Source organism: Myxocyprinus asiaticus, chromosome 12 (assembly GCF_019703515.2).
Source record: "Myxocyprinus asiaticus isolate MX2 ecotype Aquarium Trade chromosome 12, UBuf_Myxa_2, whole genome shotgun sequence".
Taxonomy (NCBI): Eukaryota; Metazoa; Chordata; class Actinopteri; order Cypriniformes; family Catostomidae; genus Myxocyprinus; species Myxocyprinus asiaticus.
Window position 1 is genome coordinate 14,835,905 of NC_059355.1, and position 19,612 is coordinate 14,855,516.

General features: G+C 39.6%; 1 protein-coding gene across 1 annotated transcript in view; it reads left to right on the forward strand.

Annotated features, from left to right (window-relative positions):
- Window positions 1-19,612, forward strand: part of LOC127449052 (uncharacterized) — a 67,135-nt gene that overhangs the window by 41,302 nt on the left and 6,221 nt on the right. Inside the window, exons 11-17 of the mRNA XM_051712154.1 lie at window positions 1,568-1,706; window positions 1,902-2,024; window positions 3,395-3,589; window positions 4,705-5,861; window positions 9,216-9,465; window positions 10,935-11,024; window positions 11,159-11,389. Coding sequence (XP_051568114.1) covers window positions 1,568-1,706; window positions 1,902-2,024; window positions 3,395-3,589; window positions 4,705-5,861; window positions 9,216-9,465; window positions 10,935-11,024; window positions 11,159-11,389 — 2,185 coding nt within the window. The remainder of the gene's footprint in view (window positions 1-1,567; window positions 1,707-1,901; window positions 2,025-3,394; window positions 3,590-4,704; window positions 5,862-9,215; window positions 9,466-10,934; window positions 11,025-11,158; window positions 11,390-19,612) is intronic.

The following is a 19,612-nucleotide window of genomic DNA, read 5'->3' on the forward strand; positions in this document are numbered from 1 at the left end:
AATACAGTTTAACAGAAACCAGGTGTCTCGAGATGCGTTTTATAGTTCTTTTTAACTTGACACGGGATCTAAAAAACAGTGCACCTGCACGAGACGCTGAATAAACAAAAACAAAGCGAAACAAAGACATTCGTCTAGCGCGTTTACATAGAAAAACAAATGGTAAACTGGATGGTGGCAAAATCGTTTGGTGTGAACAGCCCCTTACAGCAGGTGGAGGTCTTTGGCTGTTGCATCTTGCTCTCTTATCAACATTTCTCAGATTAAGCAATGGGTTTGTCTGTAAAGGAGTTCAAGTTGAAAATGTGTGTCTCAAGATCCTCACGTTCTGTTCCTTTCTGTTGTGTTCCGTCTGTTTGAACAGCCCCTGACCAGGGATCATGAGCCGCTTTACCACCGAGTTCAGCCGAATACCACTGCTATCTGGGAATAATTTTGCCCTACATACAGCTGTAATTAATTAAAAACAATGTGGTATATTGCTGTTGTTATGAAGTTTGAGTCTGTGGTAGTTTATACTGTGGCACCAGTGCAAGTGTAACACCATGTTAATACAGAACTGACTATTGAAGCGTTTCCCCCGTGGAGCGTTTTACTTTTGACTTATTTTTTAATGCACTTTAGTTTAAAATGGAATGTTTTTTTTAACAGCAAGGAATGTTCTTTGCAATAATATGACACAATGCTGTATGGTTAAATGTATTCAATGCGCCCTCATGTGGACTAAGGAAATAACGTCAGTATAAAAAATCAGCATTTAATTTGAATGTAGAAAATTTTTAAGGTAAAAATTTGAATTTAGTTCTCTGCCCAATTGACAGCCCTATTACCAAATATGTATTGAAGTTAGGAAAATAATATGGATGAATATTGTCAATAATGAAAGATTTTGACACAGCAAACCCCCATGTGATTGTTAATCACAAATGAAAAAAAAAACTATCTGTGCCGATCAATTTTCGACAAAAATCTACATATCGTATTACCGATTAATCAGCGCTGATAGTTTTTTTTTTTTTTAACTATCAGTTTCTACAAAAATCTATATTTCAGTTTTACTGATTAATCTGTGCTGATAATTATTATTATTTTGTTTTTTTAACTATCAGTTTTCAACAAAAATCTACATATCGGTATTACTGATTAATCGGTGCTGATAATTTTATTTATTTTTTTTTTTGGAACTATCAGTTTTCGACAAAAATCTGTATATCAGTATTACCGATTAATCGGTGCATATAGTTGCATTTTGGAACTAGTTATCGGCATCTATCAGCACTGATTAATCTGTAAAACCCATATGTAAGTCTGCCTCTAATTGACAAGTTATATGTCAATACCCACTCTTAAAGATTAATTTGTCTAAAATATGCACTTTCTTTGACACATTCATATACATTTTGTACTAAAATCTTAATGTTGAAAAACATTACCTGATTTGTCAAATACCTATTTATATTTATGTTCAGCAGACATTTTCTTACAAAAAAGACTTACAAAACACAGTGCACAAAATGTTATTGTAATGTTACAGGACTCTCCCGCTCTCTCTCTCTCTCTCCTGCAGGGACTCTTTAGAGTCTGTGTCGTGTCTTTATAACAAGGTTGAAGAGGCCATTCACATGCTGGTGATGAAATCCAACCAGTCACTGCAACACTTCGAACATGTTCTGCTGTTGAGAGAGACAGAGGACCAACTTTACACTGTACAATGTCAATTCAAACACTGAATGCTTGTTTATTACATAGATATAATTGAGGAATAATTGAAATAATAAAAGAGATTTCACTGATGAGAGAATCTATTGATAAAAGGCAGTTTTTTGGGGCATGTCAGACAGAGCAAGATACCATAAATATCATTAAATTATCACACAATTCCTATGTGTTATGTGTTACAGATCCAACAGTGGTGTGATACAGAGGAGCAGTCGTGGCAGAAAGACAAAGATGACACACAGAAAACTCTTCTGACAATAGAGCAAAGTCTACAGGATATTCAATCAGTTCTGATTCAAGCAAAGGTAAGAAATCTTTAGAGATTTACTCCAGTAAACACATTCAAACCAGATTTAAAGGTGATGGGTATAGTTTCTGTGCCATTAGTGTCACCAATTGGAAGTACAGAATTAATGATTATTTTCGAAGAGGTTTCCCAAAAAATCCCCCATCTTCCATTGGTCATTCAAACATACAGTCCCACCCCAAACTCACGCCATTGGTTGAACCACAAGTTGACATGTTGAAGTGCACAGACATACAGAGCAATGTTTTGATAGCACCTCAGAGGGGGTATTTAAACTTGGTCACTTCATGCATTTTTACTGAATGCTTTGCCATCCGATTGAATAAGCACATTCTATTTACACTTGGCCACATCAATGTGTCTCCGCCAAACGGATATAAATCCGAGCTCACTTCCATGATTATTCTAATGCCAGGCAGCGAATTTAAAAGGTGTACTTTATTATTTTATTCCAAGTGACTTTTCCCCGTGCGTTGGTATCTGTGTGTGTGTCTGTACGCGCACTGCATTTTCCCCTCAGGGCTTCTTTCAGATAAGATGCGTTCATAGTTGTCAGCTACGCTTATTGTCAGTGTTTAGTTCCAGTTTTGACAGCAATCTGCATCACATAAATGAAGAAAAAAGTTCTGTCTCTCCTACAATGTGCATCCGTTTTGTAATTTTTTATTATTTATTGCACGACACAAGCCCTATTCATATACTCGATATCAGCTGTTATGTTTTGCTTTTTTCTTATGCTGATGCAGCACTGTTTAGGCAGAGTAAAGTTTACATATGTGACTTGAACAGCCAGATGCATTTACACTTGACCATGTTTCGAATGGAATGCATCTCAAACCACCTCTGGTGATGATCGGATTAATATCCGTCTTGAATCCTTCTTGAAGGGCATTTACATTTGGTCTTTTCATGATCGGATAGCATTCCAATCAGCAAAAACGCAGGAAGTGACCAAGTGTAAATACCCCCAAAGTCACTGTATTGACACTTTTCAGGATAATCATCATACAAATGGCTTACTTATAGTTGTGTCTACGTATTAAACTGAGATACGAGTTTAACATTGAAAAAATTACACACTTCACCTTTAAACTATACCATAACCAGTATAATTAAGGTGAGTAAACATAGATTGATGATACAAGCCTCTTAGATTGCCTGAATGTGTTATCAGAATTAGATTAGGGATTTATGTGGTTGTCGAGCGAAATAATATAAATGTAATAAAAATGCCAGACTTTTATAGGTAATGAAAAGGGTCTGGAAATGTATACTCTTTAATAAATAATGATAAGGAGTAAAGTTTTATGAGATTTCAGACATTCTTGAGATATTGCATAATGTGAAAAAAATATTCTTTTTTTCCAGGAGAAAAAAGAAAAAGGGATGTTCTTGATAAAGGAAGTGGAGAGAAAAAGCAAAGGAACACATTTTCCTGAAACTGACTCTTTTTGTCTTTACATCACCGCTTTCAAAACCAACATGACTGGCTTTCTCTTGAAAGCTGAGGAACGTAAATGTGATCTGGAAACATCTGTTGATCTATATCAATTCTGTGAACAGGTTAGAAAACAACCACGTAAATTTAATAAACCTCATATTACTCTTAAAGCGTATTATTTAATGCTAGTCCTCGTAAAGTTAACACGAAATGACATTCACAGACCATTTTATTTCCATAATCTGATGAATTTACAAATGAAACAAGATATTCAACAAGAAAAAAATGTGGGACGGGGCTTGATTTTATACATCAGGAATTGTTTGGATGGTGAAAAGCGTAGGCTAAAAAATAAGAGGGCTTGATGATGTCAGCCGTAAAGAAAAGTCATTTTGGAGGTGGAGCAAATGATTACAAAGACCCATTTTTTTTTTTTTTATTGGAATAACATGCACTCCTGGTCAGTAGAGTATACTACTGTCCTGAAAAACTGAAGTCCTGAAATAATAACAAATAATCACTTCCTCATGTTTACACAGTTTGGGATATTGTGTTGTGATTTTTAAGGAATCAGCATAATCACAAGTCACTCATTCTAACTAGTGCATAACTGTTCAAGTTCACCTGTTCATTTGCTTCATTGTGCAGATATAATATGTGATATTAAGTGTATGTTGTGGATACAGTGGTGTAACTACAGGGAGAGCGGGGTGGGAAGCCGCCCAAGGGCCCGGGGTTAGAGGGGGCCTGCGGGCCTGACGGGTGATGAAAAAATACAGAGGCCACCCCTTCCCTGGAAGGCAAAAACGACCGAGGGGGACTTATGCAATTAGTTTTTATTAAAACCATTTGATTATCATCATGATGCAAATTTTTTGTCTCGTCTTGGTTACTGTCGCCATAAATCAATAAAAACCCTTCACCATCAAACATTTTCATCAGTAATTTAGTTGAAGAGATTAACACTATGTGCATGAGACAGAACAGCACACAGAATAATTTTTTTTTTTTTTTGTGTTGGTTCTTATCAATTAATTGGTCAAAGCTGCTCACAGGACTATTTAAAAAAATCCTTATCCAGTATTCACAAGGAACGTGTAATAAGAAAGTAAATAGACCAATTTTGAGGTCATGTTGATTTTAATGAATTAAAGAATTAGTCCAGACAATCATGGAGTAAAAACTACATATTTGGATTTAATAGGGTGAAATGACTTCTGAATTCTTTGATTTCCAGGCATCATCTCTGGTTAAAGAGTGTATGGAGTATTTAGAACGAGTAAAGAATGTGAACTCTCCAATGCATGCCAGCTTGAGCACACTGAAGGCTTTTGAGGAGCGATTCAGAGACTTCACACCCCAACACTTTGAAGAGAAGAGTAATGCACTTCTCAAGAGGCACCCAGACGGGATCTGGATGTGGAATGCAGTCTGGGCTCAGTGCCGAGACATCAGACAGAGGCTTTCGGAGATACTGCAGGCCTCTCATAGAAATGAGACACCACTGGGATCTTCACAAAAGGAAACCATGGTGCAAGACGAAGCCGACTTAGAAGGCGGAATTACCACTAACCATATAGACATGGACACTGATCCCAAAACATACCCTGTTGGTGGTAATACGAAGAACCAAAATAGTCATGTTGGACAAAGCGATAATGAGACATTGATGCAACTCCAATTTAAATCTGAGACTAGAGCAAAACAAGGGAATACATCTTCAGGGAGCCCAAACTCAGACCCAACAATGACCGAAAACTCTGACAAAGAAACTACACTGATTGATCATTATGTTCATCAAGGTCCATCAAAAGATCTTCAACAATCATGTGAGCTCAAAGAGCAAATTCCGCCCCAAGTGTGCTTGAATAAAAGCAGTCGCAATGTTTCCACCTCACACAATAGCCAAACCGTGAAATTAGGGAAGTGTCTTCAAACCTACTCTCACAGTGACAGTAATCTCGGAAAAGCCGGTCGGGTCAACGAGCACGACCGCTTACCATATATTCAAACCCTTGTCCGCTCGCATAGTGAGGGATCTTTCGCTTTATCCAACAGGTATCATGTTTCTGTGAGCAAAACCAAAGCTAACGTCAAGCTCATGGTCCATCTGAACAACCAAACATCTGTAGATTCCTGTCAAGAAGGTTTCTCACTGAGATCTTCAAGCCCAGTCAGTGATTTGGATAGAGCATCATGGAATGGACAGAGATCTAAACTGTCTCACCAGTACAGCTTCAGTTCTAGCGCATCTGGACTGAGCCAAAGCGAGATTAACAAGAAGACATACAGTGACACCGAATTGGGCAACAAGGCCTTGACATCTCCAGGCAGATCGCAAGATGAGTCGACCACTAGGCCTGTCTTTTCAGTGGACAACAGCAGTACTTTACTGTGAGTCAAAAGCTGTTATTGCTTAAAAACATCTGTACGTGGCTCTGTTCTAAAACCTAGTGAGCTGCCTTGCTACACTACAAAAAAACATTAAAAATGTATAAAAATCCTTAAAACAAGACCCATTAACTTGAGAAGCAAAATTGCATTAGTTAATAAATCTTGTTTTCAGAGAATTCAATATAAGTTCGGTATAAGTGAAGCTCAATCGACAGCATTATTGGCAGAATGTTGATTATCACAAAAAATATTTTTGATTCGTCCCTCCTTAAAAAAAAAACTCATCTGGGTTCCAGTGAGGCACTTACAATGGAAGTGAATGGGGCCAATCTGTAAACCTTATAATACTCTCTGTTTCAAAAGTAATGCCACAAGACATAAACAATATTTGTGTTAACATGATTTTAGTGTGATAAAATCACTTACTAACTGTTTCTGTTTAAAGTTATATCCAGTTTTACAACTTCGTTGCCATTACGATGTAATGCTGTAAACTCTAAAAACCCATAAACGACTGTAAAAATTACAATTTAAACAACTTTACAGCTCAAATAATAAACCAGTTTTAACAGAAGAATTAATGTAAATGCTTTTATAAAATTAGAAGCTTCTGCTTTTAAACCCTCAAAAAATTGACAACATTCACTTCCATTGTAAGTGCCTCACTGTAACCTCTATTTTTGCTTTTTTTTTTTTAAGAAAAAGAGAAATGAGTCAAAACTATTTTGGGTATTAATCAATATTACATCACAAATGCTGTTGTTTGAGCTTAACTTGTATTTAACCCAGAATATTCATATAATCCTATCTGTCACTCACTCGACGTTGTGTCGATGTAGTGACACTAGGGGTTGTGCTTGGGAGCCCCAAACACCTCTGATATTTGAGAAAAGGCCAATGAGAATTGCAGAGTGGAATTTGCATGCCACTCCCTCTGACATACGGTTATAAAAGGAGCCAGCTTGCAACCACTCATTCAGATTTGTTCTTCTGAGCCAAGCAGTGTTGAAGAAATCCACCAGCGTTCCATTCACCTCTGAAAGCGAAAGTGTAAAAACGGCTGTCGGATATACGCCGCATTACAGCGGGTTCTCCCTTTCTCGCACAAATAAGTGCAGAGAGCACCCCTGGGCGCTTCAGCAGCCACACTTGAAGAGAAAAAAAAAGAGTATATTTTTCTCTAAAAGAGTGAGCACTGATGGAGAGCATCTTTTTAAAGATGCCTTTCCGTTTATGTGCAGTTCCTAAAAAAGGTGCGGTTGTTATCTCTCTCCCTCTGACGGCCACGATCACTGTCTCACGTCCCCTTGCCTGAGGCGAACCCCGGTTTGTCCTCACTGAGCGAGGTCACACGGAGCACTGTGGGCGGCCGGTGCAGGCGAGGGGAGCAACCTCCGGCGCAACCACGGCCACGCCGCGTCGTCTCTCCTCCACACGGCCGCCGACGCTCGCCGCCCACGTAGTCACGCTGAGTTTTGTGGGTGGCTCATGTTCTCACTGTGAGAGCGCGGCCATGGCAACGTTGCGATTGCGGCTTTCTCTCTTCCATAGAAAGAAAGCCACTCCAGCCACTCCCCGTCCTGGTCCTTCTGCTTATATGCATAAGGCCACGGCGATTAGCGCTGGGGGCGATTTGGGGGCTTTAATGGGAGCATTTCTGCCGGGTGAATCCCCACGGACCTCCCATTCCCCAGCACGCTCGTTTCTACCGGTCGAGTTCATGGATGGGTCAGGTGGCTTGCCCTAGGGTGGGCTTAATGTCTCATTCGGGGCTCAGGAGGAGGATGAGCTCTCAATCGCAGCATCAGAGATTGCAGCGTGATTCCTCCGCCACCTACAGGCAGTCGAGGTCCAGTACCCCGTCTGCTAGTTGCCACGGGTGTCTGCCTGCAGTGGCACTGGCTCCGTCACAGCCCGAGCTGACGGCTCGGCCTCAGCGTAGAGCCTCCCACAGGAAGTTGACGCCCTCCGTCCGCCGACCCACGCTCAGGTGGCTGTGACGAGCCACGAGGATGCTCAGCCTCCTCCCCCATCACTGACCGGTACTATGGTGGGTATGCGGAGCGAGGTAAATGCTCTAGCATTTTTCTCAGCACAGCCACGGGTTCGGGACGCGAGGTTCCTCAACGTGGCTGTTCCTGCTCCACCCCGCCCCATCTGCAGGTACGTCAAACGAGATTGTCCCCTTGGTGCCCCTTGCTCGGAGTTTGGAGGCATGGCTACGCGATTCAGTTCGCCAGGCGCCCACCCAGGTTCAATGGCGTCTGTTTCACCTCGGTAGGAGGCGAGGACGCCGCTGTCCTGCATGCGGAAATCGCAGTCCTTCTACAGAAGGACGCGATAGAGCCTGTCCCTCCAGCCGAGATGAAATAGGGGTTCTACAGCCCCTACTTCATCATACCAAAGAAAGGCGGTGGGTTGCAGCCAATCTTGGACCTGCGAGCGCTGAATCAGCCCTGCACAGGCTCCCGTTCAAGATGCTGACACAGAAGCGCATTCTGTCATGCGTCCGGCATCAAGATTGGTTCGCGGCAGTGGACCTGAAGGACTCAAGCATCTTCTGCGTCAAGATGCTGACGCAGAAGCGCATTCTATCATGCGTCCGGCTCAAGGTTGTTTCGTGGTGGTAGACCTGAAGGACTCAAGTCCACCGGTTTTGCCTCGACACAGACGTTTCTTCGGTTTGCTTTCGAGGGCCGGGCATATCAGTACAAGGTCCTCCCCTTCGGTCTGTCCCTGTCGCCTCGTGTCTTTACGAAGGTCACAGAGGCAGCCCTTGCCCCACTGAGGGAAGTGGGCATCCACATCCTCAATTATCTCGACGACTGGCTGATTCTAGCTCACTCTCGAAATCTATTGTGTGCACACAAATGGGGCTTCAGGTCAACTGGGAAAAGAGCAAGCTCTCCCCGGTATAGAGCATCTCTTTTCTCGGGATGGAGTTGGACTTGGTCGCTATGATAGCACGCCTCACAAATGAGCGCGCTCAGTTTGTGCTGAATTGCCTGAAGTCATTCAGGGGAAGAACAGCGGTTCCACTGAAATGAGGCTCCTGGGGCATATGGCGTCCTCGGCGGCGGTTACGCGTGACTCCCAAGCGTGACCCCTAGTGTCACTACATCGACACAATGTCTCGTTCCCTCCATCAGGGAATGGAGGTTACAACAGTAACCAAGACGATATATTCTTTGAAGCAATTCTTAATATCTCACACAGTTTTGCTTCTTTAGCATATGTAGCTTGTGTTAAGGATGTTTAGATATTTTTACAAGAAATCGAGACAAAAATATTGCGAAAATGTGTCGGACAATGCCAAAAAGCGATATGTTATATGTTTATTTGTTATCCTGACAGTAAACTCCAGTGCATCATAGAGGAGTTGCTCCAAACGGAGAGGGAGTATGTAAAAGTGTTGGGGTACGTGGTGGAGCAATACATCCCAGAGTTGGAGCGTCCTGATGTTCCTCAGGAACTCAGGGGACAGAGAGGAAGCATCTTTGGAAATCTGGAGAAACTGCGAGACTTCCATGAGCATCACTTTCTGAAAGAACTGGAGCTCTGCCTGAAGGAGCCCTTCTGTGTCGGACGCTGTTTCTTAAAACATGTGAGAGCTTTGAGCAGAAGCCTGATCCTGCGGAGTCTATACTCACACACTATAGACTATAGTCAAGGTAGACGCCATACCTGTATTTAAAATCGAAGTGTGCCAGTAACAATAATTTGCATCACAATTACAAACTGTTTGTTTGAGCAGCCCGATTGAGCGCAACATAACAACATTGGCAGATGAGGAAAGTGTTTGTCATTATTCTTGCTATTCTGTTTGATGCTGCAAGTGATGAGAAATGACATACTTCACTTTTAAAGGAATATTCAGGGATTAATACAAAGTTAAGCTCAATCGACAGCATTTGATGCATAATGTGGATTACCACAAAATTAATTTCGACTCGTCCCTCCTTTTCTTATAAAAAGAAACAGGTTACAGTGAGACATTTCAGTTCAGTGACTTTATTATCCACAATGTGGAAATGTGTCTTCGGCTTCACCGTAGACAGTATAAACACCAACACATCACATAGAACAGCATATTAAAAAACATAACAAATGTTACAATGGAAGTCAGTGGGGCCAATTTTTGGAGGGTTTAAACGTGGCTGAAATGTAAAGCTTATAATTTTATAAAATCACTTGTATTAATTCTTGCATTAATTGGCAACGAAGTTGTACAATTTTAAAAACTTCACACAGAAAAGGTTAGTAATCAAATTTATAACACTTAAAATCAAGTTCAAATGCATATTGTTTACATCTCATGGCTATACTTTTGAAACAGTGAGTATTTTAATGTTTACGGATTGGCCCCATTCACTTATATTGTAAGTGCCTCACTGGAACACAGAATTTGTTTTTGTTTTTAACAAAAGGAGGAACAAGTCAAGATTATTTTTTGAGGTAATCAAATGTATGCCACAAATGCTGTCGACCGAGGTTAGCTTGAACTGAAACTGGAATATTCTTTGAATTTGAGACAGCCAACAAATCCTTTCCAAAATTGTCTTATTTTCTCTAATGGAATTTTTTTTAAAGAGCCCGTTTACATGCACACCAATACACTAATTACGGATCAAAATCAACAAAAATCTACCCGTGTCAATCGGTTTATTCTTACGGCTTTTATGACCTTACACCGATAAAGAAACTGCATTTATTGTGTTTAAATTACCACACACGTTGTCGGCTTATTAAGCTTAATTGGCGTATGAACGTGCACGAAAACACACTCAGACTGTTTAATTTGCCTAAAAAACATCATCAAGATACTCAACGTATTCACAGACTGTATGTTTATCCCTCACAAACTTGCTTTCCTTCAAGTCAAATTAAATATGGCATCTCCCCTGACTAGCAGTACACATCACATAAAGAAACAAAAACACGTGACTACTTGACTTACCTAATGTGACCTAATTTTCTATTCATTTTACCATCATACATACTATCATTGCCAGTCATGGCATCTGTTACATATTCTTCAGTGTCCAGTGATTGAAACTTGTGTCTCTCATTCAGAAAGAACAATTTGGCCTGTACGCTTTATACAGCAAGAACAAACCGTGCTCTGAGAAACTGCTCATTGAACATGGCAAAGAGTTCTTTAAGGTGAGCAATGACATTCAGACATTTTTATGTTTGACTTAAGTGACCAAATACTTTTTGGGGCCACTATATGTATACTTCAGATGTTTTATTGTGTGTATTTATTCTAATAACTGTTGTTTTTGGCTCCATTGCAGCAGAAACAGCAGTTGTTGGGTGATAAGATGGATCTGTCATCCTATCTTCTGAAACCCGTCCAGCGCATCACTAAATACAGTCTGCTGCTGCAGGATATGCTGCGTGAATGCGAGTCTGGACCACACACGGGCCGCGAGCGAGTTGAGATACAGACCTCACTCGAGATCATCCAGTTTCAGCTTCGGCACGGCAACAATCTGCTCGCCATGGAAGACATTCAGGAGTGTGATGTGAGTGAGAGAGATTACAGAGGTTAAAGTATGTCAAAGAGGGCTCTAAATCAGTTTTAGTTGGAGTGACTACATATAAAACATTGGTTAATAGGTACCTATGCAGCTAGGTAACTTAAATAGGTACTGTGATGTTGGTTTGACAAAGCATTGTTAAAGTTTAAAATAATTTTAAAAGTCTGAGGTTTTGGGCCTGGGTAGCTCAGTGGTAAAATACACTGGCTATCACCCCTGGAGTTCGCTAGTTCACTAGTTCGAATCCCAGGGCGTGCTGAGTGACTCCAGCCAGGTCTCCTAAGCAACCAAATTGGCCCGGTTGCTAGGGAGGGTGGAGTCACATGGGGTAACCTCCTTGTGGTCACTATAATGTGGTTTGTTCTCGGTGGGGCGCGTGGTGAATTGAGCGTGGTTGCTGCGGTGGATGGCGTGAAGCCTCCACACGCGCTATGTCTCCGTGGCAACGTGCTCAACAAGCCACGTGATAAGATGCGCGGGTTGACTGTCTCAGACGCGGAGGCAACTGGGATTCGTCCTCCGCCACCCGGACTGAAGCGAATCACTATGCGATCACGAGGACTTAGAGCGCATTGGGAATTGGGCATTCCAAATTGGGAGAAAAAGGGGAAAAATCCCCCCCCCCCAAAAAAAAAAATGTCTGAGGTTTGAGGGTTAATCAGGCCTTATGGGCTGGCAGAGTCTTGGCTTGTTTGAACATTACAGTACGTCAATGTAAGTTAGTATAAGTGTAAGGATTTTTAGGATTTTCGATTGTCTGCAACGGGAACGCCGTAAGTCCGATCAGTTAGAAAAGATATACAGTAGCTCATGAAGTCAGAACAATCTGAAGGTCTGTGCCAAATTTGGTAGATATAGCTTGAATGCTCTAGGAGGAGTTACAATTTATCATTTTGATCTTGGTTTAGGGGTTTTGGAAAATCGAATAGAATAAGTAGTGTGAGTAGTATATTAACACTGAAAATGCAACAAAATTAAGTGTACTATTTGTACCTGCATGATGCACTTCTTCAACCGTCAAAACAGAGTGTACTTTGCACTCGCAGCTTGCTGTACGTAATAGAAGGGGTGGAGTTATCTGGCTGCATTGCTGGTCTGACAAATAATGGAGAATGTAGCAACAAGCGAAACTTCAGTGAAGACAGCATCTTACAAATGTAAGTTGAATGCGTCACCATCGCCTCATACTGTGTGAATCAGTGGTGTAGTCAGGGCCACACGCACGTATACGCCGTATGCTTACATTTTTCCCAGGGCATTTTGCATATAACGACTTCTAAGGGTAAAAAAATTGCGTATACCCTCCGTACACCCTCTTGTTTTGCTGCTTATAACTGTATTCGATGGCATTTTGTGAAACTGGCGAATCTTTGTTGTAATTGGTGCAATATCACTTGAATTCTACCAATCCCCGCCCCTGACAACCAATATCACCGGCGTCATCGACTGAGGGAAATTATGGAGGTGAGTGGAGAGAGAGAGAGACCCTCACGCTGAAGCAGTATCAGGTAAAATTAATAAGCAAAATATATGTTGCCAAACGTTCCTTAAAATAAGGAATCGCCCGTAATTAAGGAAAAAATATTGCGTTACGAATGAAATCTATATGCTATGCCGTTTGTCCCGTATTTTAGCGTTTCACACCCAAACTGCTGAGAATGTTTCACAAATCGTGAGAAATTGACCTGAAATACACACACTTTTTGTGTGAGCTGTGTGAGATATCGGCTGGTGCTTTACACGGACACTTGACCAAAGATTTTCTTACATTTCCCTTGGGATAAACACTATTTACTGCCAAAACAACGATACTAATCCAAAGAGAAATACACTGTTTTCATGTTCAGCCTTTTCTCTCCCTTTCTTCCTGGTCGTTTTATTAAAGTGTTGTTCATTTTAAGTTTAGGGTACGTTCACTAAGGCCGTAACCATGTCTTGAACATTTGAGGGGACCAAACCATTTTGGGGGTGGGGGGTCACGGGTGTTGAGGTCACAAATATAATGGTCCTCTTTGGTCCTTTAATATAGTAAAGGTGCTGAATGCAGTAATTTTCTGAATAAAGGCTTGAAATGCGATAAAGGCCCAACACACAGAACACAACAAACACTGTCTGCATTGCTAGCAATTTGCTTGTTTCAGTCATCTTTACTTTTTTGTGCTGTCTCAAAGAAAAGATGAATATAATTTGAATTTCTTTTCATCTTTGATGTATCTGTAAAATGACATGACTGTGTCAGCTGCCTAGCAAAAAGAAAATACACAAAATGATTTACTGCCCTCAAGTTATTCCTCATTGTTTTTTACTCCCAATAAAATCTTAACACAATATTTTCTTAAAGAATCCTAATGCTGCTCTTTTCCATATAAAAACACTTCATATTGACCACTGCTGTCAAGGTCCAAAGAGTAAAAAATCATTATAAAAATACCATCAAATACACATAGCTGTTGTATGGCTCCAGAAATCTTGGAATATAGTGCACTTGTCATATGGACTAGTTATTATGTCTTTATACTGAACCTTTAATAGTGCTTTATAGTATTTGTCCTTTATTAAGTATGACAGCTCCTGCTCACTATAAACTGTTATTCTATGGAATAGAGCTGCTTAAAATATCTTATTTTTATGTTCCAAGAAAAAAACAGCATATGGGTTTTGAACAACATAAGGGTGAGTAAATGAGTGAGTAAAAGTAAAATTTTCCATTTTTAGGTGAACTACTCATTTAACTGGTGGCTCATTATTTGAGCACAGACCTGACAAGACATACTCTTAGGAGATGCTGTACAAAATTCAGAATTAATTAAAGACAAAGAATTTATTTAAAAAAATATTTTTGATTTTAAATTATTACCTAATAATATTTGCATTAAGAATATATGACACTGTCCTTGCCAAAACCTAGAAGCACAATAGAAGTCACAAGTCACAGGTCTTACCATGTTCTAGTTCTGATCTGGGTGATAATAATGCTCTACTTTGTGTTTTTGTTTTATAGATAATTTCTTAGACAATATCAAGAGAATTTTCTAAAAAGCTGCTTCAAAAGCCTGCCAAATTCCTTTACAATATACACACATTCACTCTTTGTCTTAAGCCTGATATGTTGAAAAAGGCTCCGTTAATGTTTTCACATTCACAATTATGAATGACATACAAATCATGTACTGTACATGACATATTTTAAATTCAAAATGGTGAATTTCGCCAAATGGTGAATAGTTTGCACCCTTGCAAATAATGTTGGTCGGTACAACATTTCAATCATAAAACAGTGATCAAATATTGCATGTTTAGTTAGATACTTACATCTCACATGACACAAACACTCTTAACCTGAACTGCTTGCTGATGCACAGCGCTGGAATAATCCACGAGGTTCCCGCTTAGCGTCTTAAACTTGAGTCCTGCCTTCAGTGATTTGATTGGCTATCTATGGTGGGTGGACCTCGGACCCTCTAGGGGGGTCCAGGGGCATGGTCCCCCATAAGAACATTTTTTACATTTTAAAGTTAAATGCATCAGTCTGGTGCACTTTGAGATTAAATTTAAGAGGCTAAATCTATGAATAACTTTGTGCTCCGGTAAACAATTCTGTGTTCTAGTAGTAATTTAATCATAAATACATTAGTTGTATAGGTATGAATGGTGATGACACGGCAAAAAAGTCACACCTACAAAGCATTAACGAGACGGAGTTTAACGCAGTTCACAAATGGTCAAAACACAAAATGGACTAGAGCATACATTTGAGCCATCAAAGAAATGAAGCAAAAGTGGTTACCTGTGTTGAACTTGCTCCTCAGATGCTGACTGAGCGTGAGAGATGCTTTGCTGAAGCAATGGCGCAAAACACAACGCTATAGATCTTTTATGTTATTATGAGAAATGTACAAATATTTTCAGTTCGTTATGAAACTGGTGAGCCGCCACAGTCTAGGTAATTAATGGGAAACACTGTTCACTTTTAAAATTCATTTAACTACATGGCTGAGTGCATAGTGTATATTTTAAGTGCATAGTGTATAGTGTGTCGTTTTGGACACAGCTCGTGTGTAGACTGCAAACATCATGTTAGCTTTGTTATGCTAACATAATTAGTGGCTATGTTCAAAATGGAATACTAACATACTGCATATCGCACAATGTATAATGTTTACTGTCTACTATTAAAGGTGAACTCAGTAACTTTTTGTTCATGTCATCTTGGACTTACAGTGACACCTAGTGGTGTGGATGCAGCATTATTCAAAATCAATAGTTTTCAGTTACAGATGCTATTATAGAAATTTTCTATTCACAATCAGCCATGATTAATTGAATCCAAGTGTGAAAGTAGTATTCAGTTGGTCATGTGATTCTAACATGTAGAATAAAACAGCTTTTATAAGGTTACTGATATGTCTAGATTCTTCATCTCCTGTGTGTGCTCATGATTTTATACATATGTTTCAAAATTACTATTCATTACTGAGTGCACCTTTTAAAAAAACTGATTGAGAAACAGAATGCAGTATGTAACAGCAAGTGCATCAAACAGTAGTGTACTACATTGTTGCCTGTCCTTGCTACCAGGTTTGGGTAAGTTACTCAAATAAAGTAATTCACTAAAAATGACTAATCTCTAAAATTGTAATCATATTACTGACTTTACAGATTACTTCAATGAAAAGTAATCACATTACTAAATACTTTCAGGTTACTTCTAAAAACACTTTTCACATGGGCATTGCATGCATACAGAAACTTTGCATGAGTAGAATGGTAGTATGCCAGATACACTGTAAAAAGTTGCTTTATTGTTGTATAGCCACCAGTGGCCTGCTAGTTATATACTGAATAAATGTATTATAATTATAATTTAATATGATTGGATCAACCTTGAATACATTAGGTTACACCAACAAAAGTCATTTCCAAGGGTTAGACCAAGCAGAAAAAATCTGTAGGGTAACAGTCAGGGCTGGGCGATATGTAAAAAAATTTTTTGCGATAATTGCCTTAAAAAATATTGCAATATCTGATTACATCATCAGCCCCCTTGCCGAGGGTCGGTGAATTATTTTGCTTTATTGATTTTGCTTAATTTAATTCATTTATTGAAACACAAAAAACATAAACAAAAGACATTTCTAAATTGAAATTACACTTTAAATGAAAAAAGCAATAAAATATCGAAGTGATAAAAAAATCTTATTGAACCACTCCCAAATCCAAACATTTACCTTCTTCAACGGCTCCATTTGCCATCACATAAGTATCCATCAACACAGATGGAAAATTACTAATAGCCTACAGATTAAGAACTAAAGGCAATTATAAATGTAAATACAATAATAATCTAAATAAATAAGCCTAATAAATTTCCTTGTGTTCCCAAAATAATGCTGCCAAATGTGTGTTCTTATGGAATTTGTGTTTGTATTGCATTTTGGTAGTACAGTTAATGCTGCCTAAAGAAAACAAAATAAAACTCAATTTTAGTTTCAAGGTGAACATGTCTTGCATTACTTTATGATTTAATCACTTTTGCCTTTGTTTCTTTAATACAAAGATATATATTACTGAACCTGCAGAGTCGCATTCACAATGCATGCCAACTACGAGGAAATAATGCAAACTAAAGTCACAATACCTCCCGAAATGACCGGAGATAATTTTTAGCATTCTCATAGATGACATTATTCGTGCAAACAGATTTCAGATGAATGAAACGGAGATAAAAGAGTGAAAACTCTTTACATGCACTTGTTCCATGAGACAGGCTTGTGCTGCACGCCTCTAAACAAACAGCGAATCAGACACAAGTATTGATGGCTTTTCTTTTGTCTGTTCTTAAAAATATAATAAAGTGTGTTTCTTCAAGTGCATGTCTTTGTGACTAACAGCATTTCTTGTCACGTGTCACTCCGAGACGTCGCCCGCCTGTTGTGGGTAGATGAGCAAAATTATCCACGCATGAAATACCTATATTTGGACGAGGAGCTTGTGAACTAGATTCAACCTTGTCACATTTGGTGGGTGGCGGGTGCTAGTTTCATACCCTGGCCACTGTTTAATATATTTGGCAACTTCCCAGATCCATGGTTTTGCCATTTCCCGATATTGTCGATCATCATCTGTTCGCAATCGGCATCGGGATCTTTGTAAGACATCGTCGATATCTGATTACATCGTCTTATCGCCCAGTCCAAGTAACAATTGCATGTTACCATGTTTTACAGTGTAGCAACTGAGTTTGCCCTTTTATTTAGTTTATTAAGCTGAAGATGGATATGTATGTGTTGTTTTGCATAATAAAATATTATGTTAGATTATAACTGAAATATAGAGAGGATATTTTTTTTATATAAGTTTGGTCAGGTGTGAAGTGTAGGCGAGTGCAGCCCGCATCATACAGTGTCTGTAATTGCAAAGATAAAAACTTTATTTTAAGACTGTGTGCTTTAAAAACAAACTCAATGGGCGGGTAGAATAAAACATAATTATTACACTTTCTCCAACTGCACATTAGGTCAAATTTGTGTATAGAGGTAGAATAAACATGACATGAAATGACAAAACCAAAAATCCACAACCTGCAAAACACAAAGATCACCAAAATCATTACATCTTAGAAGCACTAAATTCACTGTGGGGCAGTGGTGGCTCAGCAGTTAAGGCTCTGGGTTACTGATCAGAAGGTTGGGGGGTTCAAGCCCCAGCACTGCCAAGATGCCACTGTTAAAGTTTTATTAACTACACGCCAAAGTTGGTCCAATTTGTCAAATACAGTCTAAATATGGCTTAAGGGGCTGTTCACACAGGACACACTCCTATGATCAAAAACAGTGAGACACAGACATGTTTTTAACCCTTATGTTAGCCTCCTTGTTAGTGTGCCCGCCTCCAACACTGGAGACACCTGTTCGAATCCTGTTTGGATCGGGTCGAGCAGGACCGGTTACAGGGGTGTCGTGACCCAGATGGGAGCGAGGTTTAGGGGGGTGAGTGTAACGGTAGCCAGCTGGTAGGTAGCTGTGCAGTGTGTAAACCTCACTCCCCTAGCCTCAAGAGGCACACTAGTGACTGACTCTAGTGATTGTAACCTTTAGCCTCCTTGTTAGTGAGCCCGTCTCCCACACCGGAGATGCCGGTTCGAATCCCGTTCGGAGCAGGTCGAGTAGGACCGGTTACATGGGCAAGGCTACAAAAAAGGAAAAAAAAGAGTGTTCAGGAGCCTGTCCAACCATTTGATGAGCACATACAGTATGCGCATGTGCACACACTCATACACACAACCATACACACACACTCACACAAACATATACGCACAAACCCATACACACATCCTATGGTTTCCTAGGCAAGATCTGAAATGTTGTTTGATTTTTACCAATGCAGCAAAGGTTCAGAGGTTGCCAAAGGTCATGTGGGGGTGCCTGTGGTATTCATGGTCAGAAATGACCGGCCATTAGGAGTGAATGAATGAGGTTACAAAAAAGAAAAACATTGTGTTCAGGAGCCTGTCCAACCATTAGATGAGCACATTCTGTATGTCTTCGTACATAAACACACACACGCACACACGCACACACACACACCCTTTGATTTCCCAGGCAACCTCTGAACTAATCTTGACCCCACAGGAACAAAGGAAAAATATTAATACAAAGTGTTTTCAGAAAATGTTGTGAATGTTTTTTTTATAGTCAAAATAATCAATAAATAATGCTATTTTAGTTTCAAAGTTCCAAAGAGAAGTACAAAACTTGTTCTAATTGCTAGAAATCAAGTTAACAAAAAAAGATCTAATGCAATATCTAGTGAAAATAAATTCATTATGAGAGATTTATATGCATTTTGATGGGCCGGCCACATTTGACCGGGAACACCACAAGTGGGACTTTTCTGCCATTTCCACAAAATAAAAGAGTGTAAAAAAAGAAATTTTAGTTAAACATTAAAACAAAGTAGTGTGATAAAAAGGACAGAAAATGTTATGTATGGTATTTAATGCAAAAAAAAGTCCATTACTTTAGGTAATTTAGGCCTATTGTCAATAAATTCCAAAAAGAGGTATAAAACCTGTTCTCGTTTCTAATAATCAACTTGAAAAAAAGTATATTGCAATATTTAGTGATAATATATGGATTATGTGAGATTCACATTTAAATGGGTCGGTCATTTTGACCCGGGAACACAAGGAGTGGTAGCCAATGAGGA